We start from the raw sequence: 12,948 nt of genomic DNA, 5'->3' as shown, positions 1-12,948 counted from the left end.
GGAAACCACGTAATCAGTGACACCTGGGAGGACTGGAGATTCAGGAGGGCAGATACCAGTCTGAAGCTGTATGTCTAGTGAACAGATTCCACCGTCGAGGGGGCACTGCTCTGATCACTCAGCTGATTCTGAGATCTCTCTCAGCAAAGGTATATGGGGTCACTTCCATTTCCTTGAAGGAAATGGGCCTGAAGTGGAAACAGGAGAGACCTAAGAAAGTAAAGGAAATAAATTTCCAGGATAAAGAAGGCCTATGTGGTCAGAACTCTTCTGGAATCTCCTCTTATCTTGTGGAAATAAGACATGACAGAGGTGCTTGGGGCACTCCCCATCCACAGGATGCCTTCCTCCAAGGCAATAGAAAGATTTTGAAGAAATTGGTTGAAGATGGCTTAAAATGGAAAGAAAGTTAATTTTGAAAGAAGAAACATAAAAATCTGGAAGATAGATCCATGCTAAAATTCTGGCAAAGTCTTTAGGGGTTAAGAAAAAGCCTTCCAAAAATAATAATTACAGTACATACATTCCTCATCTAAAAGGAAGGAAGATGGGACTGGGCCAATTCCAAAGGGGAAGGGCCTCTTCCTGGGAGCAACACTGAGCCTCTCACCTATGGAGGAGACCTCTTGCTGGGCCAAGTCCAGTGCCAGGATGAGAAATTTTATTTCCTGCCACTCATCACAGACGCCCATATTCTCCTCTTTGCTGCTTCATTTTCACAAATCCTTGGAGACCCCTCCTCTACCACACCTTTGTCCCCAGTCTCTGACAATTAAACTTCACAGGGAAGGAAGCCTCTTGCAAATTTGTCTTTATATCTCAGCTGTTCCAACAAACACTCCCCAGGAGGAGGTGAAGAGGAAAACGGGAGAGTTTCCATGGGTCAACCTGGGAAAAATTTGATCTCCTTCCATTATAAAAGGGAATGTAAAATATTAGCTTTTGTTTTGTATTGTGGCCACCTTGGGAAGGCCACTAAATAATGTATTAGGCAAAACCAACAGGGCATCATCCAGAGTCTTCCAGACTGTCACCCTTCTGCATTCTTCTGCCTCCTCCCATTACCTACGCTAAATAATGAGGTTCCCATGTAAGAAAACTCTGACCTCTCTGACCTCGGAGCTCAATTCCATGGGAATTCAAATCAGTCCCCAAGTGTTCAATGATTCAACATACATACTCTGTCATGACCAAGATTTCATCTTTCCCTGGCACTGACCCATCCTGCCCACTCTCCAGTCAATTTCAATCCAGTTGAGTTTCCTTTACAATAAAAATTTTCCAAAAATAGAAATAGCATAGCACAGATATTTGACCTTAAATCTAGACAGAGTTAAGTGGAAATCTTTTTTAAACTTGACTTTGAGCAAGGGACCAATTTTTAAAGATTTTATTGGGGCATTGGGGGAGGGGAACAGCGGTGGGGAATCGGGGAAAAAGAACAGGCAAGTTGCTGTACTTTTGTTCTTCAGTCTAGCTGTGGAGAACATGGCTTCACTGGCCCATGTTGGTATTATCAGCGCACTTTTCCTGGGTGAGGCAGTTGCTCGCCAGCCATTGGACAGTGGTTCATGGCAGCTCATGAAAGCGCACGCCAGCTGCTGGCCCGCAAGGGACCAATTTGAACCCCAGTTATCTCATTTGTAAAATCAGAATATTGATGTTCTCTACAAAATATTTGTTGTGAGAATGAAATTAAATAAACAACCTACAGTCACCTGCCTGTCATAAATTCTAAGACTTGTAATTACTAGCGTCACTGCCCTCCATTCTCTTTAAAGCCTAAAGGGTGAGACAAAAATAAAGACTTTACAAAAATAGTTGACAAAATTCACTAAACAAATAACCAAAGCCTATATCAAGCAACAACAACAAAGGCTGAGAAGGGGGCAAGAATCGGATTTATAGAGTTAGCACATTATAATATTCAAGATGCCCACTTTTCAACAAAAAATTTAAAGAGCAAGAAAAAAAGAATGAAAAATTTTGATCCATTCACAGAAGAAATAAACAGAAATTGTTCTTGAGAAAGCACAGACATTAGCCTTACCAGACAAAGACTTTAAATCAACTGATTTAAATATTCTGAAGCAGTTAAAGACATGAACAAAGAGATAAAGAAAACCAGGAGAACAATGAATAAATACAGAATACCAGCAAATAGATAAAAATTACAAAATAGAACCAAACAGAAATTCTGGCTCTGAGAAGTACAATAAATGAAATTAAAAACTCACTAGAGTATTGCAATAGCAGATTTAAGAAGGTAGAAGAAAAAAAATCAGTGAATTTGATGATAGGTCAATTCAGATTATCGGATCTAAGGAGAATAAAGAAAAAGGAATAAAGAATAATGAACTGAGCCTATGAGATCTGTGAGACATGATCAAGCACAGTAACAAAGACATTTGTAAATATAAGAAAGAGAGGAAAGAATGGTGCAGTAAGAATATTTAAAGAAACAATTGTTGAAAGCTTTTCAAATTTGATAAATTACATGAATCAACATATTTAAGATGTTCAATGAACTCCAAGAATCACAGATACAAAGAGGTTTATACAGAAACACGTTATAACCAAATAGTTAAAAGCCAAGAACAAAAAGATACTCCAGAAAGCAACAAGAAAGAAACAACTTCCTCAGGGGACCAGGGAAACTGTGCCCCACAGGACACCTACTACATAAGGCCACTCTACCAACACTGCGAGATGTAGCAGATTTACCTAATACATAGAAACAAGCACAGGGAGGCAGCCAAAATTAGGAAAAAAAGAAGCTTGTCCCAAATGAAAGAACAGAATAAGCTCCAGGAAAAAAACAAAACAAAACCTAAACAAAATGGAGATAAGCAATCTTCCAGATGCAGAGTTCAAAACACTGGTTATAAAGATGCTCAATCATTTTAGTGAGAACTTCAAACAAGTGATAGGAAATATAAAAATGGAGATGAAAAAATAAGAAAGAACCAGTTAGAAATGAAGAATGCAATAACTGAAATAAAGAACACATTAGAGAGAATCAACAATAGATTCGATGAAGCAAAGGATCAAATCAGTGATTTAGAAAATAAGGTAGCAGAAAACACCCAATAAAAACAGCAAAAAGAAAAATGAATCCAGAAAACTGAGGATTTAAGGAACATCAAGCATACCAATATTCACATCATTGGGGTGCCAGAAGGAGAAGAGAGAGAGTAAGGAATTGAAAACCTACTGAAGAAATAATGATGGTCAACTTCCTTTACCTGGTGAAGGAAATAGACACACAAGCTCAAGAAGCACAGAGAGTCCCAAACAAAATGAGCCCAAAGAGGTCCACACAAAGGCACAACATAATTAAAATGCCAAAAGTTGGTGAGAAGATCCAAGATGGTGAAGTAGATAAATGCTGTGCTTGCTTCATCCTGTGAACACATCAAAATTATAAAACAATCAACCTGGAGAACCATCTGAAGTCTAGCTGAGCAGAAGTTTTATAACTAAAAATATAAAGAAGCCATGTTGAGACTGGTAGGAGGGGTTGAGACGCAAAAAGGGTTGGCCCCAAATCTCCATGTGGCAGATGAAAATTGGGAGGGATATCTCAGCCACAGAGGTTCCCCACGGATAAGCAAGGGACCCCACTCCCACACCATATTCCTCAGCACAGATGACTGGTGCCAGGAAAAGGAGCCCCCGCACATTTGGCTGTAAAGAACATGGGGATTTTGATCATCTGTTGGAATGGAAGGCTGTGGGAAACCCAGACTCCTCTTAAAGGGCCTGCACCAATCACTTGCAGACGCTCACCCTGGGCTCTGGCAGAAGGACATGATTCAGGGGGCCTCAGAGACATCGGGGCTGGAGTGGGGGTGGCTGCAGTAGGAGTTGTGTGGCTTCCAGGTGAAGGCTGAAAGATAGTCTCCATTTTCCCTGTGTGGGGTCCTCCTTCTGTGCAGCTGGCAGGCAGGTGCCATATTTCCTGTGTTGAGCTCTCTCTTATGCCCATGGCCAAATCTGAATCTGAATTGGCCTGATGAGCTCCACTTGCTACACCCTGGTGACTCACTGAGACCCTGCCATACCCAACTACGTGCCACACAAAGCTTTATTAGCCCCTGAATGTTACAGGAGCTGGCAACCAGCAGCAGGCCTCAGTGTGTCCTGGCTTTTAGCAGAGCTATCTCAAACCCGGTACTGGTGGTAGTCATCCTCTGTTCATAGTGTTGCCCTCCCACACATCTCCAGGTTGATTGTTCTATAATTTAGTTGTAATTTTTATGTGTTCATGGAAGGAAGCAGGCACAGTGTTTATCTATTTTGGCATCTTTGATCTCTGCTGAATTCCCCTCCTAGGACTCCTTTTACTGTACCCCATAGATTTTTGGTTGTTGTGTTTTCACGTTAATTTGTCTCAAGGTGTCTTTTGATTTCTTCCTTGATCTCATTGTTGACCCATTCATTATTTAGTAACGTATTATTTAGCCTCCATGTGTTTGTGTGTTTTTCATCTTTTTTCTTGTAACTGATTTTTAGTTTCATACCATTGTGGTTGGAGAAAGTGCTTGATATAATTTCAACCTCCTTAAATTTATTAAGACTTTTTTTGTGACCTAAATAAACTATGGTCTATCTTGGAATACATCCCATGTACACTTGAAATGTTCTAAAAATATCATTTAAACCCATTTTATGGGTGTGTCATTTAAGGTTGCTGTTTCCTTGTTGATTTTGTCTGGAAGATCTATCCATTGATGTCAGTGGTGTGCTAAAGTCCCCTACTGTGACTGTATTACTGTCAATCTCTCCCTTTATGTTGGTTAATATTTGCTTTATATATTTAGGTGCTCCTATGATGGATGCATAAAGGTTTACAAGGGTTATATCCTCTTATTGGATTGATCCATTTGTCATTATAAAATGTCCTTCTTTGTCTCTTATTATAAACTTTGTTTTAAAGTCTATTTTGTCTGACATAAGTATTGGTACCCTAGCTTTATTTTTTGTTTCCATTTGCATAAAATATCTTTTCCATCCCTTTACTTTCAGTCTGTGCGTCTTAAGATCTGAAGTGGGTCTCCTGTACACAGCATATGTATGAGTCTTGTTTTCTTATCCATTCAGCTATCCCATGTCTTTTGATTTGAGCCTTTAATCCATTTACATTTAAAATGATTATTGATAGGTACATAGTTATTGCCATTTTATTATTCATATTTATGTTCTCCCCCTCCCCCACCTCCTTCTTTTTCTTAAAGAAGTCTCTTTAACATTGCTTGTAATACTGGTTTTGTGTTGATGAACTCCTTTAGCTTTTTCTTGCCTGGGAAGCTCTATATCAATCTTCAATTCTAAATGATAGCTTTGCTTGTAGGTCCTTGGTTGCAGGTCCTTGCTTTTCATTGCTTTGAATATTTCCTGCCACTCACTGCTGGCCTGCAAAGTTTCTATTGAGAAATCATCTGACAGCCTTATGGGAGCTTCCTTGTATGTAACTAACTGCCTTTCTCTTGCTGCTTTTAAGGTTCTCTCTTTGTCTTTAACATTTGGCATTATAATTATGATGTGTCTTGGTGGGGTCCTCTTTGAGTTAATTTTGTTTGGGACTCTCTGCACTTCCTGGGCTTGTATGTCTATTTCCTTCACCAGGTTAGAGAAGTTTTCAATCATTATTTCTTAAAAAATGTTCTCAATTCCTTGCTCTCTCTCTACTTCTTCTAGCATTCCTATGATGCGAATGTTGGTATGCTTGATGTTGTCCCACAGATCTCTTAAACTAGCCTCATTGTTTTTAATTCTTTTTTTTCCCCTCTGTCTTGTTTGGGTATTTTCTGCTTCCTTGTCTTCTAAATCGCTGGTTGGATCGTCTGCTTCATCTAATCTGCTGTTGATTCCTTCCAGTGTATTCTTCATTCCAGTTACTATATTCTTTATTTCTAATTCTTTTTTATTTTTTTTGGTTTTTATGTCCTTTTTTATGCTTACTATCTTTTTGGTGATGTTCTCAAGTTCTCATTAAGTTACTTAAGCATCCTTATAACCAGGTATTTGAACTCTGTATCTGATAGATTGCTTGCCTTTATTTGTTTTCTTCTTTTCCTGGAACTTTGTTCTGTTTTTTGGGGGACATATTTCTTTGTCTCCTCATTTTGGTTGCCTCCCTCTGTCTGTTTCTCTGTATTAGGTAGAGCTGCTATGTCTCCCAGTCTTGGTAAAGCCAGAGAGGCCTTATACAGTAGGTGTTCTGCAGGGCTCAAGTGTGCAATCTTTCTGGTCACCTGAGCTGAGTGTTCCAGGTGTCTGCCTTGTGTGGGCTGTGTGTGCCCTTCTGTTGTAGTTGAGCCTTGATTGCTGTTGGCATGTGAGTGGGTGGGATTGACCCTCAGGCTTACTAGCTACAAGGATTGGCCACTACTCCAGTATATTAGCTGCTGTGCGGGGTCTGGCCCCATGGAGTGGGATTTGCCCTAGCAGGGTCTGGTGCCTTCCAAGACCACTCTTTGGGTGTGCTGCTTATGGGGTTAATCAGATTGTGTTCTGTTGTGGTTTGAAGCTTGCCACCATGTGTGCTGATTCTGTGGTCTCTTGAGAGGGGCTCCTGTGCAGGCCACGGGAAGCCATTGCCTGTGACTGGTCTGGGGCTACCTGGTAAGAGCTGAAAAGTTATCAGCAGTTAGTTGCTGCTTGTACAGGACCTGGAGGTGCATGGGAGAGGCCACACTATGAACCAAAGTCAGCCATCATCAGTACCAGGTCCAGCACAGCTCAGCAAAAGACCCAGGGCACCCCAACTCCTTCTGCCACCTGCCAGCTGTCCATAAAGCTCAGCTGCTGAAAGAGCCTCGGGTAGTATAGGAGTTGGGTTGGGCGGGGTCTCAGGGAGTCACCAGTGTGGGGTGAGTTGTGTTCAATGGGTTAATGCAGATTCAGAAATGACTCTAGTTGTGAGCCTGGTCCATTCCACAAAAGTCTCAGAGCACATCAAGGCCAGCCACTGCCCCCCTGGGGCCTGCAGACTCCTGAGAGTTGTCTATGCAAGAGTGCAGCATGGCCAACACTGAATGCCTACCAGCTATGGGAAAACCTTTAGCATTGTGCAAGTTGGGTAGGGTAGAGTCTTAGGGAGTCACCAGGGTGAAGTGAATGGAGCTCACCAGGCCAATGAAAATTCAGATTAGGCTGTGTGTGGGGAGGGTTCCACACAGGAAAGATGGTGGCCACCTACTAACTACAGGTGAGGAGTGTTGTACACAGGAAAAATGGTGACTGTCTCTCCAACCCTTAACCTAAAGCCACATAACTCAGTCTCTCCCTATATGTCTCTGGCACCTCCTGAGCTGCAGTCCCTCCACTGAAGCACAGGGTGAGTGCCTGGGAACACACGAGTCCATGTTTGGGCCCTTTAAGAGGATGCCTGGTTTTCCAGCTGCTTTCTGACTCACTCAGGTGAATGAAACCCCCACTGTTTTTCACAGCCAGATGCCATGGGGGCTCCTCTTTCTGGCACTGGTGCTCAGAGGAGCCTGAGGAGCCCAGAGTGGGGCTGGGATCCCTTGCTCCTCAGGGGGGGGACTTCTGCAATCAAGATATCCCTGTTGATTTTTAACTACCACATGTGGTTGTGGGGCCAGCCCGTTTGAAGTCTCCACCCAGTCTCAAGATGGCTTCCTTTTTACCCTTAGTTATAGGACTTTTGTTCAACTAGTTTTCAGATGGTTCTCCAAATTGTTTGTTCTATAATTTTGTTGTAATTTTAATGTGGTCATGGAAGGAAGCAAGCACAGCAATGATCTACCCCACTATCTTGACCGGAACTCTGGTTAGCAACTCTTTACATCATATTGTCTCTGTTAAAATACCTCATGCAGTTTTATTCCTGACTGCTATGTGTTTCAAAATAGCTTCTCTGATTCTATCTTTATTTCTGTTCTAATCTTCATCTTCCAAACAGATATAGTTTTACTATGTAGAACTGGAAGTACTGAAATGAGTTAGAGCTGCTACAGCAAATTTGGCATGTGAATATAGTTCTTTTAAAAATGCTTTTATATATTTTATCCTATTTGATGCTTTCTTCTTGCATTCATGTAATAATGTTTTTACTGAGCAACTGCTATTTATAAGTCACAGGGCCAGGTACTGACAACATGCCAATAAATAAGACATTACCCCACTGAGACAACCTCTAAATAGTAGGGGTATATTTTTATTTCTTAGAGGAAGCTTTATAAAGCCTCCAAGGGAACATGAAAAGGGCTAGGACCTACCCAAAAAGAATGATAGAGACAATTTCTGCCATCTAGGAAGTTTTTATTTAAGATATCCATGTTTATTATGCTGAACTGTCAATTAAATAATAAGAGATGTGTAAAGAGAATGGGCCATGCGACAGTGCCCAGCACTTAGTAAGCACCAGTAAAAGATAGTTATAAACAAGAAGAGTTAAGAAATAGAGTACATTTACTTCCAGTAATTTATAAAGGATGATTAATGACAATAATACCAATGCATTGCTTCTTTATGGGGCTTTTGAGTTACATGTAGTGATCCCTACAAAATTCCTGTGAGGTATGGCAGATGTCATTGTTCCCGTTTATTGATAAGAAACAGGCCCTGACAAATGGTGAGAGACTTACTAACATTATGCAACCAAGAGGGGTAGCATCAGGCTCAGGATGCCTTGGACCTTCAGTGCTGCCTGCCAATCCTGCAATGGTCCAGCCCTTTCCTCAGGGCCCCCATCACCTCCCTGTTTCTCAAACTATAAATGAGGGGGTTGAACATAGGGGTGAAGACTGTGTAAAAGATAGAGACCACCTTGTCATGACTTGGGGCCCGGTAACGCCTAGGCCTCAAGTAGATGAACATGGCTGTCCCATAGAAAAGGGAGACAGCTGTCAGGTGGGAGGAACATGTGGCTAGAGCCTTTTTACCAGCCTGAGCAGACTGCATATGGAGCACATCCTTCAGGATGCGAGCATAGGAGGCCATGATGATGGAGAAGGGAAGGAGCAGCATGAAGACACAGCAAGCAAAAAGCAGGGTGTCAAAAAGAGATGTGTCTGCACAGGCCAGTTTCAATAAAGCTGGCACCTCACAGAAGAAGTGGTCTACATTCCTTGAGCCACAGTAGCATAAACTCATGGCTGCTACCATCTGGATCATCCCATCTAATATCCCAAAAGCCCAGGAACTACCAGCAATTTGAAGACAGACTCTCTTACTCATGAGGATGGGATAGTGAAGTGGGTGGCAAATGGCCACATAGCGGTCATAAGCCATGAGTCCTAGCAAGAGCCCCTCAGATCCCACAAGAGACACAAAAAAGCCAATCTGTATGCCACAACCCACAAAGGTGATGGACTTCCTGCCAGACAGAAAGTTAACTGCCATCGTTGGCACAATGTTACAGACCAACATGAGGTCCATGAGGGAGAGCTGACTGAGGAAGAAGTACATGGGTGTATGAAGTCGAGGATCTATGTAGATGAGGAAGATGAGGAGGACATTCCCACAGACGGCCATTGTGAACACCACCATCACCACAGAGAAGAGGACAAGGTCAGCTGGATTGTGGGAAAAGATACCCAAGAGGATGAAGCCATCTATAGATGATTGGTTCAACCACATCCCCATGGCTCTGGCATTCATGATCAACCTTTGAACATGGATAGAGAAATTCTGAATTAAGCAATACATCTTTATTTATCTTTGAACTCTTCTTCTTTAGTCAGCTACATATTTTGTAATTCATCAGAGCTCAACGACATATGCTTTGGAACATACAAGAGGATGCTCTTTCATATGCCCATAACACAGATGATAGGATCTTTGTTAGCCCATAGAACTGTACCATTTATATATACTTGTATGTTTCTGTAACAAGAAAAATAGAAACTGAATTATTTTATGTGCCACAGGACTATTGAACAATCCTCCTTCAGGAGGCAAAATATTTGTTTTTCCATATGACACTGACTCTTTTTAGCTGGGATTACATGGACTCAGTAAACTATCTCTAACAGGACTAAGAGGGTTGCCCAAGAGTTAATATATATGGGTTATAATATGGGAAGGTAATGGAGACATGAGATGTTCTTTGTATTTCTCAAGCCAAATAAATTGGAATCATTTTTAATTCCTCTATGTCATTTATTCCCTAGATCCAAACCATCAACATTCATGGAAGCAGAGTGAGCACACACATACATAATCACACACATACACATGCTGGTATCTCTGATCTCATCTCCTACTATGCTGTCTTTGCTCACTCTGCTTCCATAAATTTCCTGAGACAACCTGGACTCACTTCCACACTTGGGTTTTTGCATTTTCTTTTTCTTTGGAATGTTCTCTCCCCAGATTTCTATCTCTCATGTGATTTAGATTTAGATCTTTACTCAAATGCCAACCTCTTTAGAGATGTCTTCTATGAAAATGATATTAAAACTATAAATGTCCTTGTATTTTCAAGCCCAAGCCCTTCCCTGCTCTTTTCTTCACAGCACTTATGCCATTTAACACACACACATGCTAATAATATTTTACTTTTGTTACTTGACTCATCCCACTGGAACATATGCACCATTTATTGTTCACCATGACATTGGCAGCCCTTAGAATTTTGCTTGGCTCATAGTATAACCTCAATACATATGTGCTGACTGAATAAAATAATACATGATAAAGTGATATATAGCTGCAACTTTTATTCTCTGAAAGCAGAATGCCTCTCCTTCTAATTGCAGGAGCCCCTGTTCTTGACCTGAATGTACTAGTTCACTGCTGGATTCCTCCCTCTGATGGACAGTGACTGATATAGTATGAAATATCCTCACATATTTACAAAAGACAAGGATTTCCTTTCAAACGGATAGTAGTAGCATTGAGGAGACATTTGTGTGTGGCATATTCATGTCTGCCTACCCCTCTGCAAAGAGGAAACAAGGCAGCCCCATAGGACTTACTGTTTGTGTAAAGACCTAGACTAATTTCCTAAACTAGAAGAAGCCTGTCCAGACCCACTGCCAGGGAGGTAAGCTATGCGAGCTGTGTCCCTACAAGAGGGAGCACGTCCTGACTCATGCTCAAGAAGTTGTGCCCAGGTGTGCTTCCCACTTCCAACACCCAGGTGTAATGTTGTATGTGTGTGTGTGTGTGTGTGTGTGTGTGTGTGTGTGTGTGGTATCCTACAGGAACTACTCACTATCCAACAGCCTGCAAATACCATCTTGGCTATATTAGCCCCAGACTGAACCAAACAACTGAACAAACCAGGTCCCCCAGACCTCACATCAGTTCTTCCTCTGGTGCTGAGGACATTCAGCCTTACTAACTCTGCGCAGAGGCACTCAGCCGCATGCACTTTCACACCCTCTTCTCCTCCCTTTTTGTACTACAACACTATGTGGTTGATTAATGACATTTCTCTCCCTGCCATAATTACTCCTTAAACTCCGATTTTTACACCCACTCTGTACTCAATACCTCCACCTATGTCCAGTAGGTTTCTCCTACCTAAAGAGGCCAGACAGAGCCCTTGGTCTCCCCTGGAGAAACACCTTTTGTCCCCTTTCTTGCTGTATTAATGGCAAGTCTGTCCAGTTGCCCAGGACACAGCACATGGTGTATCTTTAACATCTCTCTTCTCACACATCCAATATTACAAACGCATTTGGCTGTGTATTCAACCCTGACCACTTCTCACTCCTGCTCACCCCATCTGGCCACACCATCATCACTGTTCCCTGGATGATGAAAATGGTCCCTAAGTAGACTTGCCTTCTCACTCCCCACTTGACTCTACCCCAGTCTATTTACACATAGCACTAGAGTGAACCATCTTCATGAGAATAAAAGACAAAATGCTTAAAAAATAAGGCAAGATTTTCATCTGGGTAGCTCTGTCACACCCAGACCTGTAGGTGACATTCATTCTGCTTTTCCTGAATTTCCATTGATTTTGGTGTCACCTGCCTCCCACCTTTACTCCCACACAGCAGGAAGATGCCAGCCTCAGGGCCTTGGAACTCACTCTAATCTCTTCATGAATGGCTCTTTCCAGATATGCCTCACATTATTCTGTCACCCGAGTCTCATTTTCTCAGCCAGGCCTCCTTCAACACCCACTTACACTTGAAATGCTTCTTTCGTCCCCATTACTTCTCTACCTTACACTTCTCATAGCACTCAACATTATCAGGCATGCTATATTTTATTCATATAAATTTGTTTTCTTTTTGCCCAACTAGAACCTATATTCCCTGATACCACTTTTGTTCATGAGGGGATCCTTTGCTCATAGAAAACTGCCAGCATATATTATGTTCTCAGTAAATATTGTTGAATGATTAATTGTAACATATAAACAACTCAAGAAGCTATTCTACCATCTCACATGCTCATTTTCTTCCTCCTTTATGCTGGGTGTTTAATTAATGCCTTTATTTTTCTTCCTAGAAATGACACCAAAAAGAAGCCATCTTGTTTCTACAATCTACTTTTGGGATGGCATAACTCTGTGTCCCATTTTGTCTCTCTCCTTCCTGCCTCATTCACCTTTTCCCACTCATCCTTGTCCTCCTGCTTTATAACACCCTTCACCCCATGACCCCATTACTGAGCCCCAGATCCAAACAGAGGGAAACAAGAAAGAAAAAGGTCAATAAAACATTAAGGAAATAAAAAGACAGAAGTAGACCAAAGGAAGAGGACAAGAAAATGAATGAGGAGAGACATAACAGTAGAAATTATATACTAAACACCGACCCCCAAAGAAGAAAAACCTGAATGAGGCAGACATTGAGAGGAAAAAGAAATGCTGATTAACAAATAGAAATGGAGAAATAACCTGTAATCAGTAACAGAAACCACAGAGAAGAGAGAAGACAGAAAAAGACCCTCACTCACCTTTGAGTGGGTTCCCTGGAGGAAAATAAAAATCAGCAGATATCCTATGGAAGAAGA

The 12,948-nt window shown here is 41.6% G+C and overlaps 1 protein-coding gene across 1 annotated transcript; it reads right to left on the bottom strand.

Annotated features, from left to right (window-relative positions):
- Window positions 1-8,667: 8,667 nt before the first annotated feature.
- LOC109378192 (olfactory receptor 56) lies at window positions 8,668-9,615 on the bottom strand. The gene has a single exon (XM_019634644.1). It carries the CDS (start codon window positions 9,613-9,615, stop codon window positions 8,668-8,670), a length of 948 nt encoding a protein of 315 aa, XP_019490189.1.
- Window positions 9,616-12,948: the final 3,333 nt, after the last annotated feature.

Source organism: Hipposideros armiger, unplaced genomic scaffold (genome assembly GCF_001890085.2).
Source record: "Hipposideros armiger isolate ML-2016 unplaced genomic scaffold, ASM189008v1 scaffold_1788, whole genome shotgun sequence".
In the NCBI taxonomy this organism is placed as follows: Eukaryota; Metazoa; Chordata; class Mammalia; order Chiroptera; family Hipposideridae; genus Hipposideros; species Hipposideros armiger.
This window is presented reverse-complemented; position numbering and strand designations above follow the sequence as displayed.